This window comes from Aspergillus steynii (assembly GCF_002849105.1).
Source record: "Aspergillus steynii IBT 23096 chromosome Unknown P170scaffold_9, whole genome shotgun sequence".
NCBI classification, from domain to species: Eukaryota; Fungi; Ascomycota; class Eurotiomycetes; order Eurotiales; family Aspergillaceae; genus Aspergillus; species Aspergillus steynii.
The window spans coordinates 1,169,172-1,183,409 of NW_020194406.1; the positions used below are offsets into that span (position 1 = coordinate 1,169,172).

Here is a 14,238-nt window from a genome sequence, read left to right on the forward strand (position 1 = left end):
ATGGAGGATTAAACTAAAAGGGATTGGGGAATTTCGAATAAGCACTACGGCCTGTTTATCTTTCTCGAGAAACCGAGACCGAAAATAGTAATTGGTGAACCGAAAGAAGGAGAACGTTAGGTACGTACTAAGACGCTCACGATATGCTATTGGCCCTCTTGACGCTGTACGAATGTCGGACTCCCGTATCATGCTTGATATTGTCGTCAGTGAGCCCGTCCCGCAGGTCTCGCAGATACTTGCCAAACTTCCCGCCCACGCGCAGTACGCGAATCAGGTGGGCGTAGGCGAACTTCTCATTCTTGAACTGCGCCAGCTGGCGCGCGATGGTGATCGCATTGCGGATCTCCCGCCCATTGACATCCTCGGCGCCGAGCTCGTCCAGGTTGTCCAGCACGTCGTCGACGTCCACGTTCTCCGGGTCCACCTTGCGCAGTCGATTCATGAAGTTGCGCCAGATCTTGCGACGCTGGCTCAGCGTCAGATTCTCGTAATGGAGGGATAGCTGGATGCGGGATTTGAACGCTTCGTCGAAGGTTCCCACTCGGTTCGAGGTCAGGATCAAAATCCCGTTGTGGTATTCGAGCGCGCGTAGGAATACCGAGACCACCGCGTTGCGATTGAGGTCTCGGACGTCCCGTTCCTCGAGAAACACGTCCGCCTCATCTAAAAGAACAACTGTGGCACCGACAAAGGGGTTAGTGGGTGGGCAGGCGTAATCTTTCAGTGGATATGCACTCACCGCAGTCCCAGAGCTTGGCAAGGTGGAATGCAGCTTGGAGGTATTTCTCCACGTTTGTGGCTTCAATGCCCACATCGCCGCATGTAATACGAAACAGTGGTTTCTCCGCGAACTCGGCCACGCCCTCTGCTGTGAATGTCTTCCCTGTGCCTGGCGCACCATGGAGAAGTAGGATTAGGCCGTTTCCCTTGTCACTAATGTAGTCTGTGGCCCTTCGCGACTCGATTTGCCTAGTGACTAATGCTTGCACCAATTCTTTAATCTCATCATGAACCACAAGGTCTTTGAATGCCTGCTTGTTCCAGTCGATGTCGTATATGTAGTCAACGTATAGGTCAGCTGGGGGCAATGACAGTCAGCTTAATGTTACGGTTGCCAGGCCGACAGCATTGAGAAACAGGAGAAATGGCATACACCAGGTCTTGTGTAGCATGTTATATCCCACGACGGTGGGCGGGAAAAGTAACAAGTAGGATCCTTCTGGGGGCTCGTCACGAGCCATATCCCTTCTGCGCATGTCAGATCGAAGATGCGTAGTAGATAGATCTGAGTTCGGATGTAGCTTTTTGTAGGTTGATATGTCGACGAAATAGCGATCCTCTGTCTGTGAGCTTTGTTAATTCGGCTTCAATCCTATCCACATTTTGGCCAACTGGCTCCCTACGCTATTAAGATTTTCCCCAGACGGCATTCTGTATGTGATGAACTTCCTCAACCGAATAGACCAGAATGTCTTGCCTCGACGTTCCAACGTCTTTCGAATGGCTGGCGACAGAAAGGATAACGGAACGTAGGGAATAGTCTCGATGGGGAACGTTTCGCTCTCGTGACCCACGGTCAAAGTAAAGGAAAGCGTCGTGTGTGTTTGCTCGAAAGAGCCATCGTATCTCCAATAGACCACTGGAACCGTGTAATGAAATTTCAGATCCTTGATCTGCTGCTTTGTCCTTCTTTTGGTCGACCGATGCATTTCTTCATATTCCAACACTTCTTCACCGTAGCTCCGCCGCATTTGGGAGTTGGAATCGGCCCACCCAACGCACAAGTAAGCCTGGGTTCTGGGGCCATCTCGTTCCACTAGCACTTCGCCTGGCCCAATCAGGTACTGGACCAAGCGACTAGAAGTATGGCCGTTGGAAGCATGCTTGGCCACACTCGCGTACTCGAATCCGTGGCCGTCATCGATGGCCTCGTGCAGGAGGTCAAAGAGCCTTTGGGCTGGAGGTTCCAAGCTGGACCGTGCCTTGGACAAGTAGGGTAGCGAGTAGAACATGAACAGGTACGGCTCGCGTATATCTTTCCACGGTATAAAGTCCGGAAAGAAGAAATTAAAGCGAGGCACATGGCGCACAAAGCACTCGACGGCATCGATCATCGTTTCCGCCACCAGCCTCAATGTCTGGTGCACCGGCAGAGGCGGCTTAAAAACCCCGTCATTAGTCTCCAATGTGGACATATTCACGGGGGCCCTGGAAGAGTAGAACTTGCAAAAGTAAAAGGCGATCTCCGGGTGCTGGTCTAGGTAATAGTCAATGCTGCGAATAGGATTGTGGGAGAGTAGGCTCAATCCAATGCCCCCCGTCACCCAGCGCGGCTCGTCAAGGAAGAATTTCGTTCTATCAATGCAGTAGAACACATGAGGTCTGTATGACAGTGGAGCAGGAACATCTGGACCATATGGATGCAGCTCTGCCTTTAATCTCTCATTCTCAAATCGAAGTGCCTCCAATTCTTGCCAAACGGACTCCTCCTTCGAGGAATGATGTGGGATTGCATCCGGAAGATGTTTCGGTCCCGCACTGCGCCTCATCTCTGATCGGTAGTCGGACGATTGCTCGTTATGCCCATCATCACTCCATGTTACCGAAATACTCGACCCAGAATCGGGCTTCGCTTGCTCACTCCGGGGCCGAAATGTATTTAGTTCTTCCGAATCCGATCCATCTCTTGAGGACTGATACTTTCTTGCGCGCGGAATACTTCCCGATCTCTTTTGGCGGCTCCTTATCGGTGAGTCGTGGAAAAGACGAGAGGCGTCTAGGCCCGTAGGTATGTTGGGGCCGCCGGAAGTCGAAGTCGGCCCGCCAGGTTCCATAGGATGCATTAGAACCATCGCAGTGTCTGGCTCCTCAAAGTTCTGCGACGTGTCATCTCTCGAAAACCCTCGTCGATTTGACAGCAGCTCCAGTTTATTGGCTCTGTCCCCCACGCTCGGTGCCGGCATTCCTCCAAATTCGTTCTGAAATTCCTCCAGTGCAGGGAACGGGGGACGACCCCGTCCTTTTTGTTTTCTTTCCATTTCCCGAAGAAGGTTTGCCCCTTTCCAAGTATTAGGAAAGTATACCTACATCAGACGGTCAGCTTGCGAAGAAACTGTAAGTGTCAGGTGTAGGTGTGAGATAAGGGAGATGTTGGGCGCCAGATCGAACTCTCCCCGCATCCTAGGTATCAGCCTTGTCGAGCACAGCCTCAGCAAATCAGCGCTAGTCAGCTCAAGCCTCCCAGCAAAGCCCCTTGCAAGTATTGGAGAAATAATTGTTTGCTTTTAGTTAACCCACTCCAGATCCAAGCCCGATCTTGTGTGCCAGCACGTTGGCTTGCTTTTCTTCACCTTTCCTTGGAGAAGGTCCGCATATTCCGATCCTTGGAATCATCAGCCTTGAAAAGGTGAATACAATAATGGCAATGAAGAGGCCGTTATCTTACACTGACTACACGGTCGGATGGATCTGTGCCCTGCCACTAGAGATGGCGGCTTCCAGAGCCATGATGGATGTGGTCCACGAAGAGCTCCCCGCGAAACCGAACGACCATAATGCATACGCCTTCGGGCAGATCGGTCCTCACAATGTGGTGATTGCATGTTTACCCAAAGGGGAGTATGGCATAGCATCCGCGGCGACGGTAGCTATGCAGATGCGGTATAGTTTCCATGCCATCCGGTTTGGCTTGCTGGTGGGCATCGGCGGTGGGATCCCCAGTGAGTCTTACGACGTGCGCCTGGGCGATGTTGTGGTCAGCAAGCCCACGGGGATATATGGGGGTGTGATCCAGTACGATTATGGGAAGGCCTATAGTGGCCATTTCGAGCACACAGGGACGATGAACCGACCGCCTCAGGTCCTTCTGACTGCCCTGGCTAAGCTGGAGGCCAGCCACGAGATGCAGCGAAGCAAGATTAGCTGTCTCCTGGCCGATATGAGCCAGAGAAACCCCTTTATGGAAGGCCGATTTGCTCGTCCGGGGCCTTCGGACCACTTGTTTTCGATCGACTACATCCATGATGCATCGGCACAATCCTGTGATCAATGCGATCTAGCAAGAACAGTCAAACGACCTGCTCGTATTCATAGAGACCCCGTGATTCACTATGGGTTGATTGCTTCTGGGAATCAGGTCGTTAAAGACAGTTGGCTCAGAGACCAATTAAGGCAGAAGTTCGGGGCTCTATGTGTAGAGATGGAGGCTGCAGGGCTGATGAACAATTTCCCCTGCATGGTGATTCGTGGGATCTGCGACTACGCAGATTCGCATAAGAATAAAGATTGGCAGAGGTTTGCGGCGGGAGTTGCGGCGGCCTATACGAAAGAGCTCCTTCTAGTCACTCCAGTGGCCTGCACCGCAGTCCTTCAGTGTGTGTGTGACCATAGGCATCCTATACATCACGATGTTGAGCTCAGTGAAACAAATCAACATGGTATGGGTCTTCTGGCCTCCAGTGAGTCTGGAACCGACCATCCCAGCTTTGCAGAATGGCGCACTAAAACTATCTGGCTTTTCCAGGGGATCAGGCGACCAGCTATGGCATGGCGATCGATACCAATCAGTCTCTTTCCGTTTCTCAGCGAGAGACTATAATTGAGCTTCTCTGTCGGCCACAAAGCTTAGACCACTCCAGATCACTAAGTATGGCTGCGACTTCCTGCAAGGCTCGATCGAGCCGAAATAGGGGCCCCTTGATGCCTCTGGCCGAATTCTGGGTACATCCGCGATTCAGACTTTGGCAGCATACTAATCAACGCGATATTATCCTTCTGAACGGGGACTATAAGTTGCGCCTTCCAGTTCGGTCTTTCGTGGTGAATTTCATTTCCTGTCTCAGTAAGAAGAAGGGGCCAATCATTTGGGCATTGCAACAAAGAACCGAGGGAGACGATGGAATCAAAGGCGCAACTACCACGGATGTAACAAGGAGTCTCATCTGCCAGATTTTCGGGATGGGCAAGAACTTAAAGACCGAGAGCGATGCATCGGCATGGTACGCCCAGGTTCGAGCTGCCGAGCGACCGACACAATGGCTCGATCTCTTAGCGAAGGTTATATCGACCCTTGATCGGTTATACATCGTGATTGAGAGAAGCATGGTTGTGGATTCAGACAAGGAGGCACTACAGGAGGAAGGCTCCTGGGTGGCGATCTTCTTGAGATTATATGATGAATTAACGAGGCGTGGATGCAGGACAATAGTCAAGGTTCTGGTCGTCAACCACAGCAGCCAATCCGCCCCCAGAGAAGTCAAAGTGGCCCAAACCAATCGTTTGCTCATTCCAGCATCACGTAGCCTCGCAGGCTCTCGCATGAGATCTTTACCATGGAGGCACAGACATCCCTGATCGCCAAGCCCAGCTTTTGCATCCTCTAGTCCCGGTACCCATGGATAATGACCTTGATCACATTCTCCCTCCCCTGCCTCACCAGCTCGAACGCCTCCTCCGCATTTTCGAAATCATACCGATCAGTAACAAGTCTCTTCACGTCGACCTTGCCACTAGCAATCAAATCCACCGCCGTCGGATAACAGCCCGTCGTATATCGAATCGACCCCCGAATCGTAAGATCACGAATACAAGCCGTCGTGATGGGAAACACCACATTCTGCATCCCATTAGCTCAACCACGATCACCCTCACTGTCAGGAATGACTTACCTCCTTCCCCATCCCAGCCTGAACATACACTCCCCCTTTCCTCGTCAGATGCACCCCCGCCTGGATACAAGCCTGCGCACCCGTTGCCTCAATCACCACATCGGGGCCCTCACCCAGCCCAAACTGCTCCTTAATCATCCCCGCAACACGCGCACTCCACTCACACTCATCGACCCCCTCGGGCCTCGCCGGCGGCAAAAACACCCCATCCGCGCCAAACACCCTCGCGAAATCCAATCGCGACTGGCTAATATCCACCCCGATGACCGTGCGCGCCGCATACGCCTTGCTCACGGCCTGGCAAAGGAGCCCGATGGGTCCGCAGCCAAAGACGACAATGGACTGGTTGGGTCTGACGCGGCCGACTTTGGTAATCTGCACGGCGACGGCGACGGGCTCGACCATGGCGCCTTCTTCGAGATCCATGTGCGAGGCGATCGGGTAGCAGTAGTCGGACTGCGTGATGTAGTATTTCGACAGGGTCCCGTCGTGGGGCGGCGTTGCTGCGAAAACGGTGTCCGGGCAGAGGTTGTAGCTGCCGCTTCGGCAATAGTTGCAGCTGTATGGCAATGATTAAATTCTGTCTGTGCTTTTTGATGCCATGCATTCGTCAAATGATGGGGGGAGACATACTGTCTACACGGTACACCGGGCTCGACGGCGACTCTCTGCCCTACTTTCAGGTTTCGGACGGCGGAGCCGACCTCCTCGATGACGCCGGAGCTCTCATGGCCAAGGACAATCGGGGACTCGAGAACGAAATCTGCCCTCATCAGTCAATAATACAATGTCCAGTAGATGATAAAGGTACGTACCGCCAATCCGGCCTCGCTGCCAGTAGTGGACGTCGCTGCCGCAGATGCCCGTCTCGGAGATACGCACGCGAACGTCCCACGGGTCTTTCAGAGCTGGAACGGGGCGGTCTTCGAGGGCGACATCTTTAACGGCCCGCAGGACAAAAGAAGGGTTGCTGTCTTGGGCCATTTGATGGGTATGAGCGTCGATGTGCTGGGATGGCGATATCGGACGGTTGGAGGTAGGGCTTCTCGGACAGCTTTCGGAATAAATACGGTCGTGTGTTTGCGAAGGCAGACTTGTTCGTTGGATAATTTATCATTGTCTTGTCCGCTGGCGAGCTAGGAGAGAGAAATTCAGTAGATCCATGCCAGGTGCGTCATGCATTCATTCGATGGTGGACGGACCCCCGCACCCGCGGCGGACGACAGTCTCCGTCCGGAACTGTAGTATGCGATTTGATATCAGTTTTACTAGATCAATTATTAAATGGTGTTACATGTTCAATCTCCCACCTACTTCCTAGTAAATATACTTTGTCCTGTAAATCACATAATATCATCAACAATGGACGAAGCCTACCACAACCTCGCCAAAACAATCCACACCCAAGCCGCCTCCCACCCCAAGGGGCGCTTCATCGTCGCCATCGCCGGCATCCCAGGCTCCGGCAAGACGACCACCGCCTCACGAGTCGTCGAACTCTTAAACACTGAATTCTCTACCCCCTCTTCGTCAGTCACACCATGCCCTTCCACTCCCCGCGCCGCTCTGCTCTCCATGGACGGATTCCATCTCCCCCGCGCAACGCTCGACCAGCTGCCCAATCGCGAGGAAGCGTACATTCGTCGCGGAGCACCGTGGACGTTTGACGCTGTGCGTTTTCTCGAGTTCATGAGGTCTCTGCGTCGCTGGGCGGATCAATCTGCCTCTTCGTCTTCCTCTTCATCCTCATCCCCAAGTTCGTCAAGAGCCAGCGAAGATGACGACACACTTTACGCCCCCACATTCTCTCACGAAACAAAAGACCCCATTGAAAATGGAACCTACGTTACCAGCTCTATATCTATTATCGTCGTGGAGGGGAACTATCTTCTTCTGGACGAGCCGGTGTGGAGGGACGTGCCGGCGCTGGTGGATTACAAGGTGTTTATAGATACGGATGCGATGGTGGCGAGGGAGCGGTTGGCAAAAAGGCATGTTTTTGCGGGTATTGAGAGCTGCGTGGAGGATGGGTTTCGGCGCGTCGATGCGAATGATTATTTGAATGCGTTGGTGGTCAGGGAGAAGATGGTGGCGGCGGATTTGGTGGTTTGGAGTGTTTAGGTCTTCTGGTTTCTATATTTTGGTTTAACTTTTTCTTTACTTATTTCTTATTACACTTTATTTCGTAGTGGAAGGTTAGGCTTTTCTCCCTGTTATTGTACTTTTTTCCTAAAGTGGTTATTATGATTTCGTTGATTGCTGAGGCTTAACTCGGATGTATATAGTAGCATTGTGTCTTGATAAATGCCACTCGGTAAAGCGCGAATGGAATGCTACGGCTGAACCGATGGAGTATGGGAAGAGAAAAATAAAAGACCAAGAAAATAGAACGGAGAAAGAGACGAAAGCAAAAGGCAAAAGAAAGAAAAAAAGAAATCGACATCAGTGGAGAGTAAACGGAACACCCAGTCCGATGTTGGCCGTCGACAACCGGACGCTCTCGTCCGTTGATGGATCCACAACGGACACAACCTCCGTCAGGGCAAACCATCCGCGGGGTGGGTGGCTGCCAGTCAACCTGATGTCCTGTCCGCCCGATGAACTCAAAGTCAACTGATAAATATGGCTAACCAATACTCCCCAAATGTAAACACCCCCGAACACATTTTGAATACCCATCAGTAAACCATCGCCAAAATGGTCCTTGCGCAGCCAGCAAACCAACATGTATCGAAAGCTTTCGACCTCACGGGGAAGGTCGCAGTAGTGACGGGTAAGTTTGAGGATGTTGACGTTGATGAATCATGGTAACATCGCTAGGCGGCGCTCGTGGAATCGGTCTGGATGTGTCCAGAGGATTAGCCGAAGCTGGGGCTCATGTGTGTTATACCCCTGTCCTTTCTCTTCACCGTCTATCTACTGATGTAGTACTAATAATGCCACCGATAGGTCGCAATCATCTATAATTCATCGACAGACGCAGAAGCCGTCGCGACCCAGATCGCCTCGGCCAACAACGTGACAGTGCGCGCTTACCAGGCAAACGTGGCAAACCAAGACTCCATCGACGCCGCAACGCGCAAGATCGTCACAGATTTTGGCAAGCTGGACATCGCCGTGGTCAACTCCGGGGTCGCGTCATGCGTAGCAGCCGAAGAGTACACCCCGCAGCAATGGAAGCAGATCATGGACGTGAACCTGGACGGGGCGTTCTACACGGCCCAGGCAGCAGCAAAGATCTTCAAAGAGCGGGGACACGGAAATATCATATTTACAGCCTCGGTCAGCGCGACATTGGTCAATGTGCCGCAGAAACAAGCTGCGGTAAGATCCCCCGGCAAGCTTGCGGGGCTTTCTAGGCTAACTAAGAGAAGTACAACGCTTCCAAAGCAGGAGTCGTGCAGCTGGCGAAATGCTTGTCGGTAGAGTGGGTGGACTTTTGCCGAGTGAACTGCATCTCGCCGGGCTTTATCGCCACTGAGATTCTAGACATTCATCCTGCGGAATGGAGAGATAAATGGATGGATATGATCCCCGCCAAGCGAATGGCGCAGACCTATGAACTAAAAGGCGTATGTTCCCGATGTACCAGGAAGCTGGGTCCCGCTGATCTTGAATATAGGCATATGTGTTTTGTGCATCGGATGCTTCGAGCTATATGACTGGCGCTAACATAGTTATTGACGGCGGTTATACCCTCCCCTAGGGTTGGATACAGGTTATAATGGACATTTTTTCGTAAGATTTGATAATGATGACTATTTGCGATATTCATAAATACCGAAGCTCGATTACTCCATCCCTGGAAGTCGGTTCATGAATTCCATAATCGTAGATTCTTGCCTAGGTCAAAGTCAGAAGGCAGGTTCAACAAATGAAGAACGGAAGCGGGGGGATATACACAATTGGATCCGTACCATCCAGCTGACCGATTTCCAATGTCGGCCACATCAACGGATACAGATTGGCCAGCTGAGTCTGCGGCGACTCTTCTGTCGGACCCCAGTCATGCACGTTGGGGTGAAGATAACCCCCACATAAGGACCGAACGACCCCTAAACAGCGTGTCGCAGTAGGGTTCAGTGGCTCCATCAGCTCGAAAACCTCAATCGCCTGCAAGATCTGACCACGCCAGCTGTCCGCTAGCGGTGATTGCGGATCATTGCGTAGGCAGATCACCGGGATGAGAATGGCCTGGAACAGGAAGTATAAGCCATACCAGCACGCCATCATTGTTCTTTTTTCATGTCTCCAAAACATGGAGATCAAATCTACTTCCTCGCGCGCTTCATTCAAACAGCGCTCGATAGCGACGTCCACCTGAGCATCACCCCGTCCACGCGGTTCAAGTCCCCGTTCAATGCGGGCCATGAGTCGGCCGACAAGGAACGGCCGGTACATCAAGATTCGAAAGTTGCGACATCGCCACCGTAGAATTGCATGGCAGAGACGGAACCTCGGGCTCTGGATTGCATCCTCTTTGAAAAACGGTGGCAGGTCGGCAAGCCATTTGCCAATGCAATGGTCATCTAGCTCAATCATCTCGGCGGCGGTAGGGAAGGGCAAGGATATCACTTTCGAGTAAATATGTCTAGTGGCCAGATGAAACTCGGCCTGTGCCCGGAGATGGGTGTATACGGTAGTTTCTTTGGCAGGGCCGGGAACGGAGCTCGTCCCAGCAGTTATGTCCTGCTTCGGTCAGTATGATCTCTCGGGATGTGCGGGGTCAGACCTCACGCTGTCGTGTGTGTTGAGTGGTAGTTGAACGTCCACCCCGTCCTCCGGTGAATCTAGCGGTCGAGAAAATGTTATGATAGCACCAATATCGAAAATATACAAGCAATACCACACTCGGCGTCTGATTTCGAGAGTCAGTAAGCTTGCATCCCAGTTCGGAAACTCTTTATGTAGACCAATTCCCATCGCAACCCGCCTTGCAAGGCCCATGTAATTGTATCCCGAATTCGGCTTGTTCCGCTTTTGCAGATAGTTCGAGATAAGAGTCAAAGCCTGCACTAGTGCGAGATTTCCGGACTCCAGTACATCAATCGATAGTCTCGCTTTAGCCGCGTTAAACAGTGCCAGATCCAGATCAGTGGGTTGGGTTGAACTAGAGAAAACGCCGATAGCAGATATTACGAAAAGTAAGACGTGCCATGCATTACCGGATGGCCGAGGAATGATTTCCATAAACTGAGCACGGAAGGTGGCCTCGTGAACAATGGGATAAGAGCAATGGTAAAGACCGAAGTAGGCGTCAATGAAAGGCTCCAGCTGGGACATCGATGATAATGCGAATGGTATATCCGAGTGACGATGATACCTCTCTTGTGCGCCTGCCTCATAGCCGTCGATCCGCTCGGTTGACCCGGTATCTGTAAGTCGCAAAAGAGCAGCGCCCGAGGCAGACCCTAAACGAAGTGATGAGCATAAACAAACTGGAATACCACGATCGATGGATCATAACCTACCGAGATATCCTCCTTCATTGGAACTACTCGTCAGACTGGCCATACCGTCAACAAACCTATCTCCACCTCCTGCGCCCATCCGTTCATCCCATTCAAAATTATTGGACGCTGGAGGTGTTTCCAATGACAATGCCGAGGTCCCAGCCGATCTAGATGCCGAAGCACCAGGCATAGCTCTGCGAGACGAATGCCCCGTCTGGGCGGCCTCGGCTAGAGCAGACGCTCCCGCGCTCAGCGGAAGGGCTTGTCCGTCGAGCGTGGGAGCGGAATGTACTTCCTGACCGGGGACTGCTGGGTTCATGATTGGATAGTGGTCGATGCCGTGTTCAGTCCGGGGAGCGTTGTCCGATACCCCCACTTGTGGCTGTGGGTTGAAGAACTCATTGGAACTTCCCTCGGCCCTGGCTGTTCCGGGATCGACTGACTCGTCTCGCTGAAAGCCATCGGGAGATTCTCTTGCTATGAAGCGCCGCAGCAAAGCCTTTGTCTGGGCTAGCTCGGTTTCCACCTTAGATAGGTAGGTACGCGTCAGGGGAGTCCGGGTCTGCTTCTCATACATGCAGCGACGGTTGAACCGACCACAAAGATGGCAAACAGGGAGGATACGGTCACACTTGGACTTCCTCCGACGGCATTCCCGACATGCCTGGCCGGCGACTTCGCCGGTCAATTGGTCTGGCTCGGGAGTCTGCCGAGGGTCTTGCGGGGATCCAGCCCGGTCGGAGTGCGGGCTCATTTGGTATAGTATCAGGTTAAGACCAACTAACGCGGGATAAGCGACGGTGGTGATGTCAGAATCAGGATGTGGCCAATGGCAGGATGGCATAAGACTAGAGCAACGGAGGATGGATGGATGAGTAGAAGTACATGCGGGCGAAGTGGTCCGGGGAGGAAAAAAGGCAGAAATCAAGACCCCCGCGGGGCCCCGCCGAACTATACTCCGTGCACCCCACGGACACTTTCAAACTACATACACCTAATCTGGCAGAAAATACATAAATGCTGCAATATGGAAAATGAGCATAGGCAAGTCCAATCAATCAGCATTCTCGGAGTGCTCCGCCGTGGCTACCACTCCATCGCCTTTATCGAAAACACCCCCCGATCGCGCAGACGGCCCATCAAACACCGCCGCAATTTCCTCGAGCGAATGCCCTTTGGTCTCGGGGAAGAAGAACCAGGTGATGGCGACGACCACTGCATCGAAACAGCAGAAGAAAATGTAGTAGTGCCACCCAATCCGTTCCAGGGCGATCGGATTCACGAAGGCCAGCACAATCAGAGACCCGTAAACGCACATTAAATCCACGGCGATGCCCTTGCTACGAGTGGAGTATGGGAAGATCTCCGTTGGATAGCCAAGCAGCAGTGGTGTATAGGCAATGTCATAATGGAAGTAGAATATGAAAACAAAACCGATCACCGTGTGGCCTAGGGCCGGGTTTTGCGTTTGATCGAAAAGCGCCGAACATATTGTCCAGATGATGAAGGAAAGCAACATGCCCACTGCAGACCAGAGGAAGAGAGTTCGCCGGCCGAGATAATCGACAAATAGCGCTGCTCCCAGGGCCGCGATGAAGTTGAATACCTGAAGAAGGCCGTTGATAAGGGTTTGAGTGTCCGAGTCGCGAATCCCCACGGTGTTGAGGACAAGAGTCAGGTAGTAGGATACAACAGCAACGCCCTGAAGAACGATGAAAGTTTAATTAGTCCATATCCTCAAATCAGTAAATGGTTGGAGTGGGAGCAACTTACATTCCATTGCGCAAAGGTGCCTATGCACGCAGCGATAAAGGTTCGTTTGCGATTTCCAGGAGACTTGACAAGAGCGGACCAGTGCATCTCGGCAGCCTGGCTTTCCAGCTCTATAGTTTGCACAATTTCCTCCATCTCAAATCGTATGAGTGGATGGGAGCTGTCCCCTGCCGTGTGGAAGCGTGCCAGCAACCGCTCCGCCTCGTCTTTCCGACCCTGCGCGATAAGCCATCTATGCTCCATGTTAGGCAAAACATCATTTCGCAACAATTACGATAGCACTCACCTGGGAGACTCTGGAACACACCACCAGAAAGCTATCTGAACGATGGGGAACCCAGCCTGGATTATGGAAGGGACCCTCCATGACCAATCCGATTGCAAGTGCTTTTGCGTCCCATACGACGTCCATGAAGCAAGAATGGCGCCTAAATAGTACATTGTCCAGAAAGCACTAGACGTAATATATCAGTTCCTCGAAACCTCTGTAAAAGACCCTGAGCATTTAGATTTAGTACTCACCAGGTATATTTGCCGCGGTGGGTAGGGTACGCCAGCTCGCTGATGAGCATAGGCGAGGGATGAACGACGAACATCGACCCAACGCCTACTAATACTCGACTGAACACGAACATGCCATATTGAACCGACGCTGCCTGAATAGCTGAGGCAATCACGATTATAATCGAGCCACTGAGCAATGTTAAGCGCCGGCCAATGCGGTCCGATAGAGTACCGGTCACAGGGAGAGCAAGAACACTGCCAATCGACTGAGCAGCGTTCACCACCCCTAAGGTTGATCCTGTAGGGTTTCCAAAGTAGTTCTGCCACTGCGAGATGGACTGGAGGCCGTTCATCAAAGAGCCTACGTGTAGATAGTGTCAGCTCTGGCCTGAAGCCAAGTATATCACAGGTGATACGTGCCGTCATAGCCCGCAACTGCAGAAGAAAGCAACGGAATCAGAAGAATCAAGTTGAGTTGAAGGAGATGAGGTATCCGAATCCAGATCTTGTTGTACTGAGGAAGTACCGAGGCCAGAGCAGCCCCAACGATGTCTTGATCTTTCATGGTGCCGGAGAGATGTTGGTTATGATATGGGTGCGAAGGCCTGAAGTCAGGGGTGGAGACATCAGCACCCTATATATGAGCGTCGTAGACGGTTTTAGACAGAAGCTAGTATAGTAAAGACATCGGACACAACCATGGCCTGCCCATGGTCTACAAAACACTAGTACGTCACGCCACAAAACCAGTTTACATGCTATAGGCATCAATGACCCCTGTCAGTGGGTACGCAAGGGGGCACCAATCATTCTGTACCAAGAATTAGCGGAAGGAAGTT

At 52.1% G+C, this 14,238-nt stretch overlaps 7 protein-coding genes across 7 annotated transcripts; 3 read left to right on the forward strand and 4 right to left on the reverse strand.

Moving 5' to 3' along the window:
* Positions 1-136: 136 nt before the first annotated feature.
* Positions 137-2,552, reverse strand: P170DRAFT_368198 (ATP-binding protein; the record flags this gene model as incomplete). The annotated part of the gene is made up of 4 exons (XM_024844848.1): positions 137-678; positions 743-1,081; positions 1,157-1,346; positions 1,407-2,552. The coding sequence occupies 4 exons, from the start codon at positions 2,550-2,552 to the stop codon at positions 137-139; spliced, it is 2,217 nt and encodes a 738-aa protein (XP_024699806.1).
* An 887-nt stretch (positions 2,553-3,439) lies between these two features.
* P170DRAFT_320114 (Pfs domain protein) lies at positions 3,440-4,345 on the forward strand (the record flags this gene model as incomplete). Its single annotated transcript, XM_024843306.1, has 1 exon — positions 3,440-4,345. A coding segment is annotated over one exon (906 nt), but the record flags the coding sequence as incomplete, so codon positions are not given.
* A 745-nt stretch (positions 4,346-5,090) lies between these two features.
* Positions 5,091-6,793, reverse strand: P170DRAFT_417179 (NAD(P)-dependent alcohol dehydrogenase). Its single transcript, XM_024847162.1, has 4 exons — positions 6,485-6,793; positions 6,303-6,432; positions 5,670-6,228; positions 5,091-5,617 (listed from the first exon to the last, which is right to left on the reverse strand). The coding sequence occupies exons 1-4, from the start codon at positions 6,651-6,653 to the stop codon at positions 5,381-5,383; spliced, it is 1,095 nt and encodes a 364-aa protein (XP_024699808.1). The 5' UTR covers positions 6,654-6,793; the 3' UTR covers positions 5,091-5,380.
* Positions 6,794-6,953: 160 nt separating this feature from the next.
* On the forward strand, positions 6,954-7,790 carry P170DRAFT_503312 (phosphoribulokinase/uridine kinase family protein; the record flags this gene model as incomplete). The annotated part of the gene is made up of 2 exons (XM_024854202.1): positions 6,954-7,399; positions 7,442-7,790. 2 exons carry the CDS (start codon positions 6,954-6,956, stop codon positions 7,788-7,790), a joined length of 795 nt encoding a protein of 264 aa, XP_024699809.1.
* Positions 7,791-8,308: 518 nt separating this feature from the next.
* P170DRAFT_392814 (SDR family oxidoreductase) lies at positions 8,309-9,436 on the forward strand. Its single transcript, XM_024845994.1, has 5 exons — positions 8,309-8,442; positions 8,490-8,548; positions 8,619-8,993; positions 9,044-9,241; positions 9,292-9,436. Exons 1-5 carry the CDS (start codon positions 8,367-8,369, stop codon positions 9,373-9,375), a joined length of 792 nt encoding a protein of 263 aa, XP_024699810.1. The 5' UTR covers positions 8,309-8,366; the 3' UTR covers positions 9,376-9,436.
* A 24-nt stretch (positions 9,437-9,460) lies between these two features.
* P170DRAFT_450591 (Zn(II)2Cys6 transcription factor) lies at positions 9,461-11,876 on the reverse strand (the record flags this gene model as incomplete). The annotated part of the gene is made up of 4 exons (XM_024851135.1): positions 9,461-9,512; positions 9,571-10,358; positions 10,407-11,080; positions 11,141-11,876. 4 exons carry the CDS (start codon positions 11,874-11,876, stop codon positions 9,461-9,463), a joined length of 2,250 nt encoding a protein of 749 aa, XP_024699811.1.
* A 300-nt stretch (positions 11,877-12,176) lies between these two features.
* On the reverse strand, positions 12,177-13,964 carry P170DRAFT_459045 (general substrate transporter; the record flags this gene model as incomplete). Its single annotated transcript, XM_024851836.1, has 5 exons — positions 12,177-12,824; positions 12,896-13,127; positions 13,182-13,349; positions 13,418-13,760; positions 13,820-13,964. The coding sequence occupies 5 exons, from the start codon at positions 13,962-13,964 to the stop codon at positions 12,177-12,179; spliced, it is 1,536 nt and encodes a 511-aa protein (XP_024699812.1).
* Between the last annotated feature and the right edge of the window lie 274 nt (positions 13,965-14,238).

What these genes read in the sequence shown, in the direction of transcription:
- P170DRAFT_417179 (XM_024847162.1), bottom strand. Translation starts at nt 6,653, where the DNA reads ATGGCCCAAGACAGCAACCCTTCTTTTGTCCTGCGGGCCGTTAAAGAT. An exon ending in GCAGCGAGGCCGGATTGGCG is followed by an intron (nt 6,433 to 6,484) that starts GTACGTACCTTT and finishes TGATGAGGGCAG; the next exon opens with ATTTCGTTCTCGAGTCCCCG. An exon ending in CCCGGTGTACCGTGTAGACA is followed by an intron (nt 6,229 to 6,302) that starts GTATGTCTCCCC and finishes ATTGCCATACAG; the next exon opens with CTGCAACTATTGCCGAAGCG.
- P170DRAFT_392814 (XM_024845994.1), top strand. Translation starts at nt 8,367, where the DNA reads ATGGTCCTTGCGCAGCCAGCAAACCAACATGTATCGAAAGCTTTCGAC. An exon ending in TAGCCGAAGCTGGGGCTCAT is followed by an intron (nt 8,549 to 8,618) that starts GTGTGTTATACC and finishes TGCCACCGATAG; the next exon opens with GTCGCAATCATCTATAATTC. An exon ending in AGACCTATGAACTAAAAGGC is followed by an intron (nt 9,242 to 9,291) that starts GTATGTTCCCGA and finishes TCTTGAATATAG; the next exon opens with GCATATGTGTTTTGTGCATC.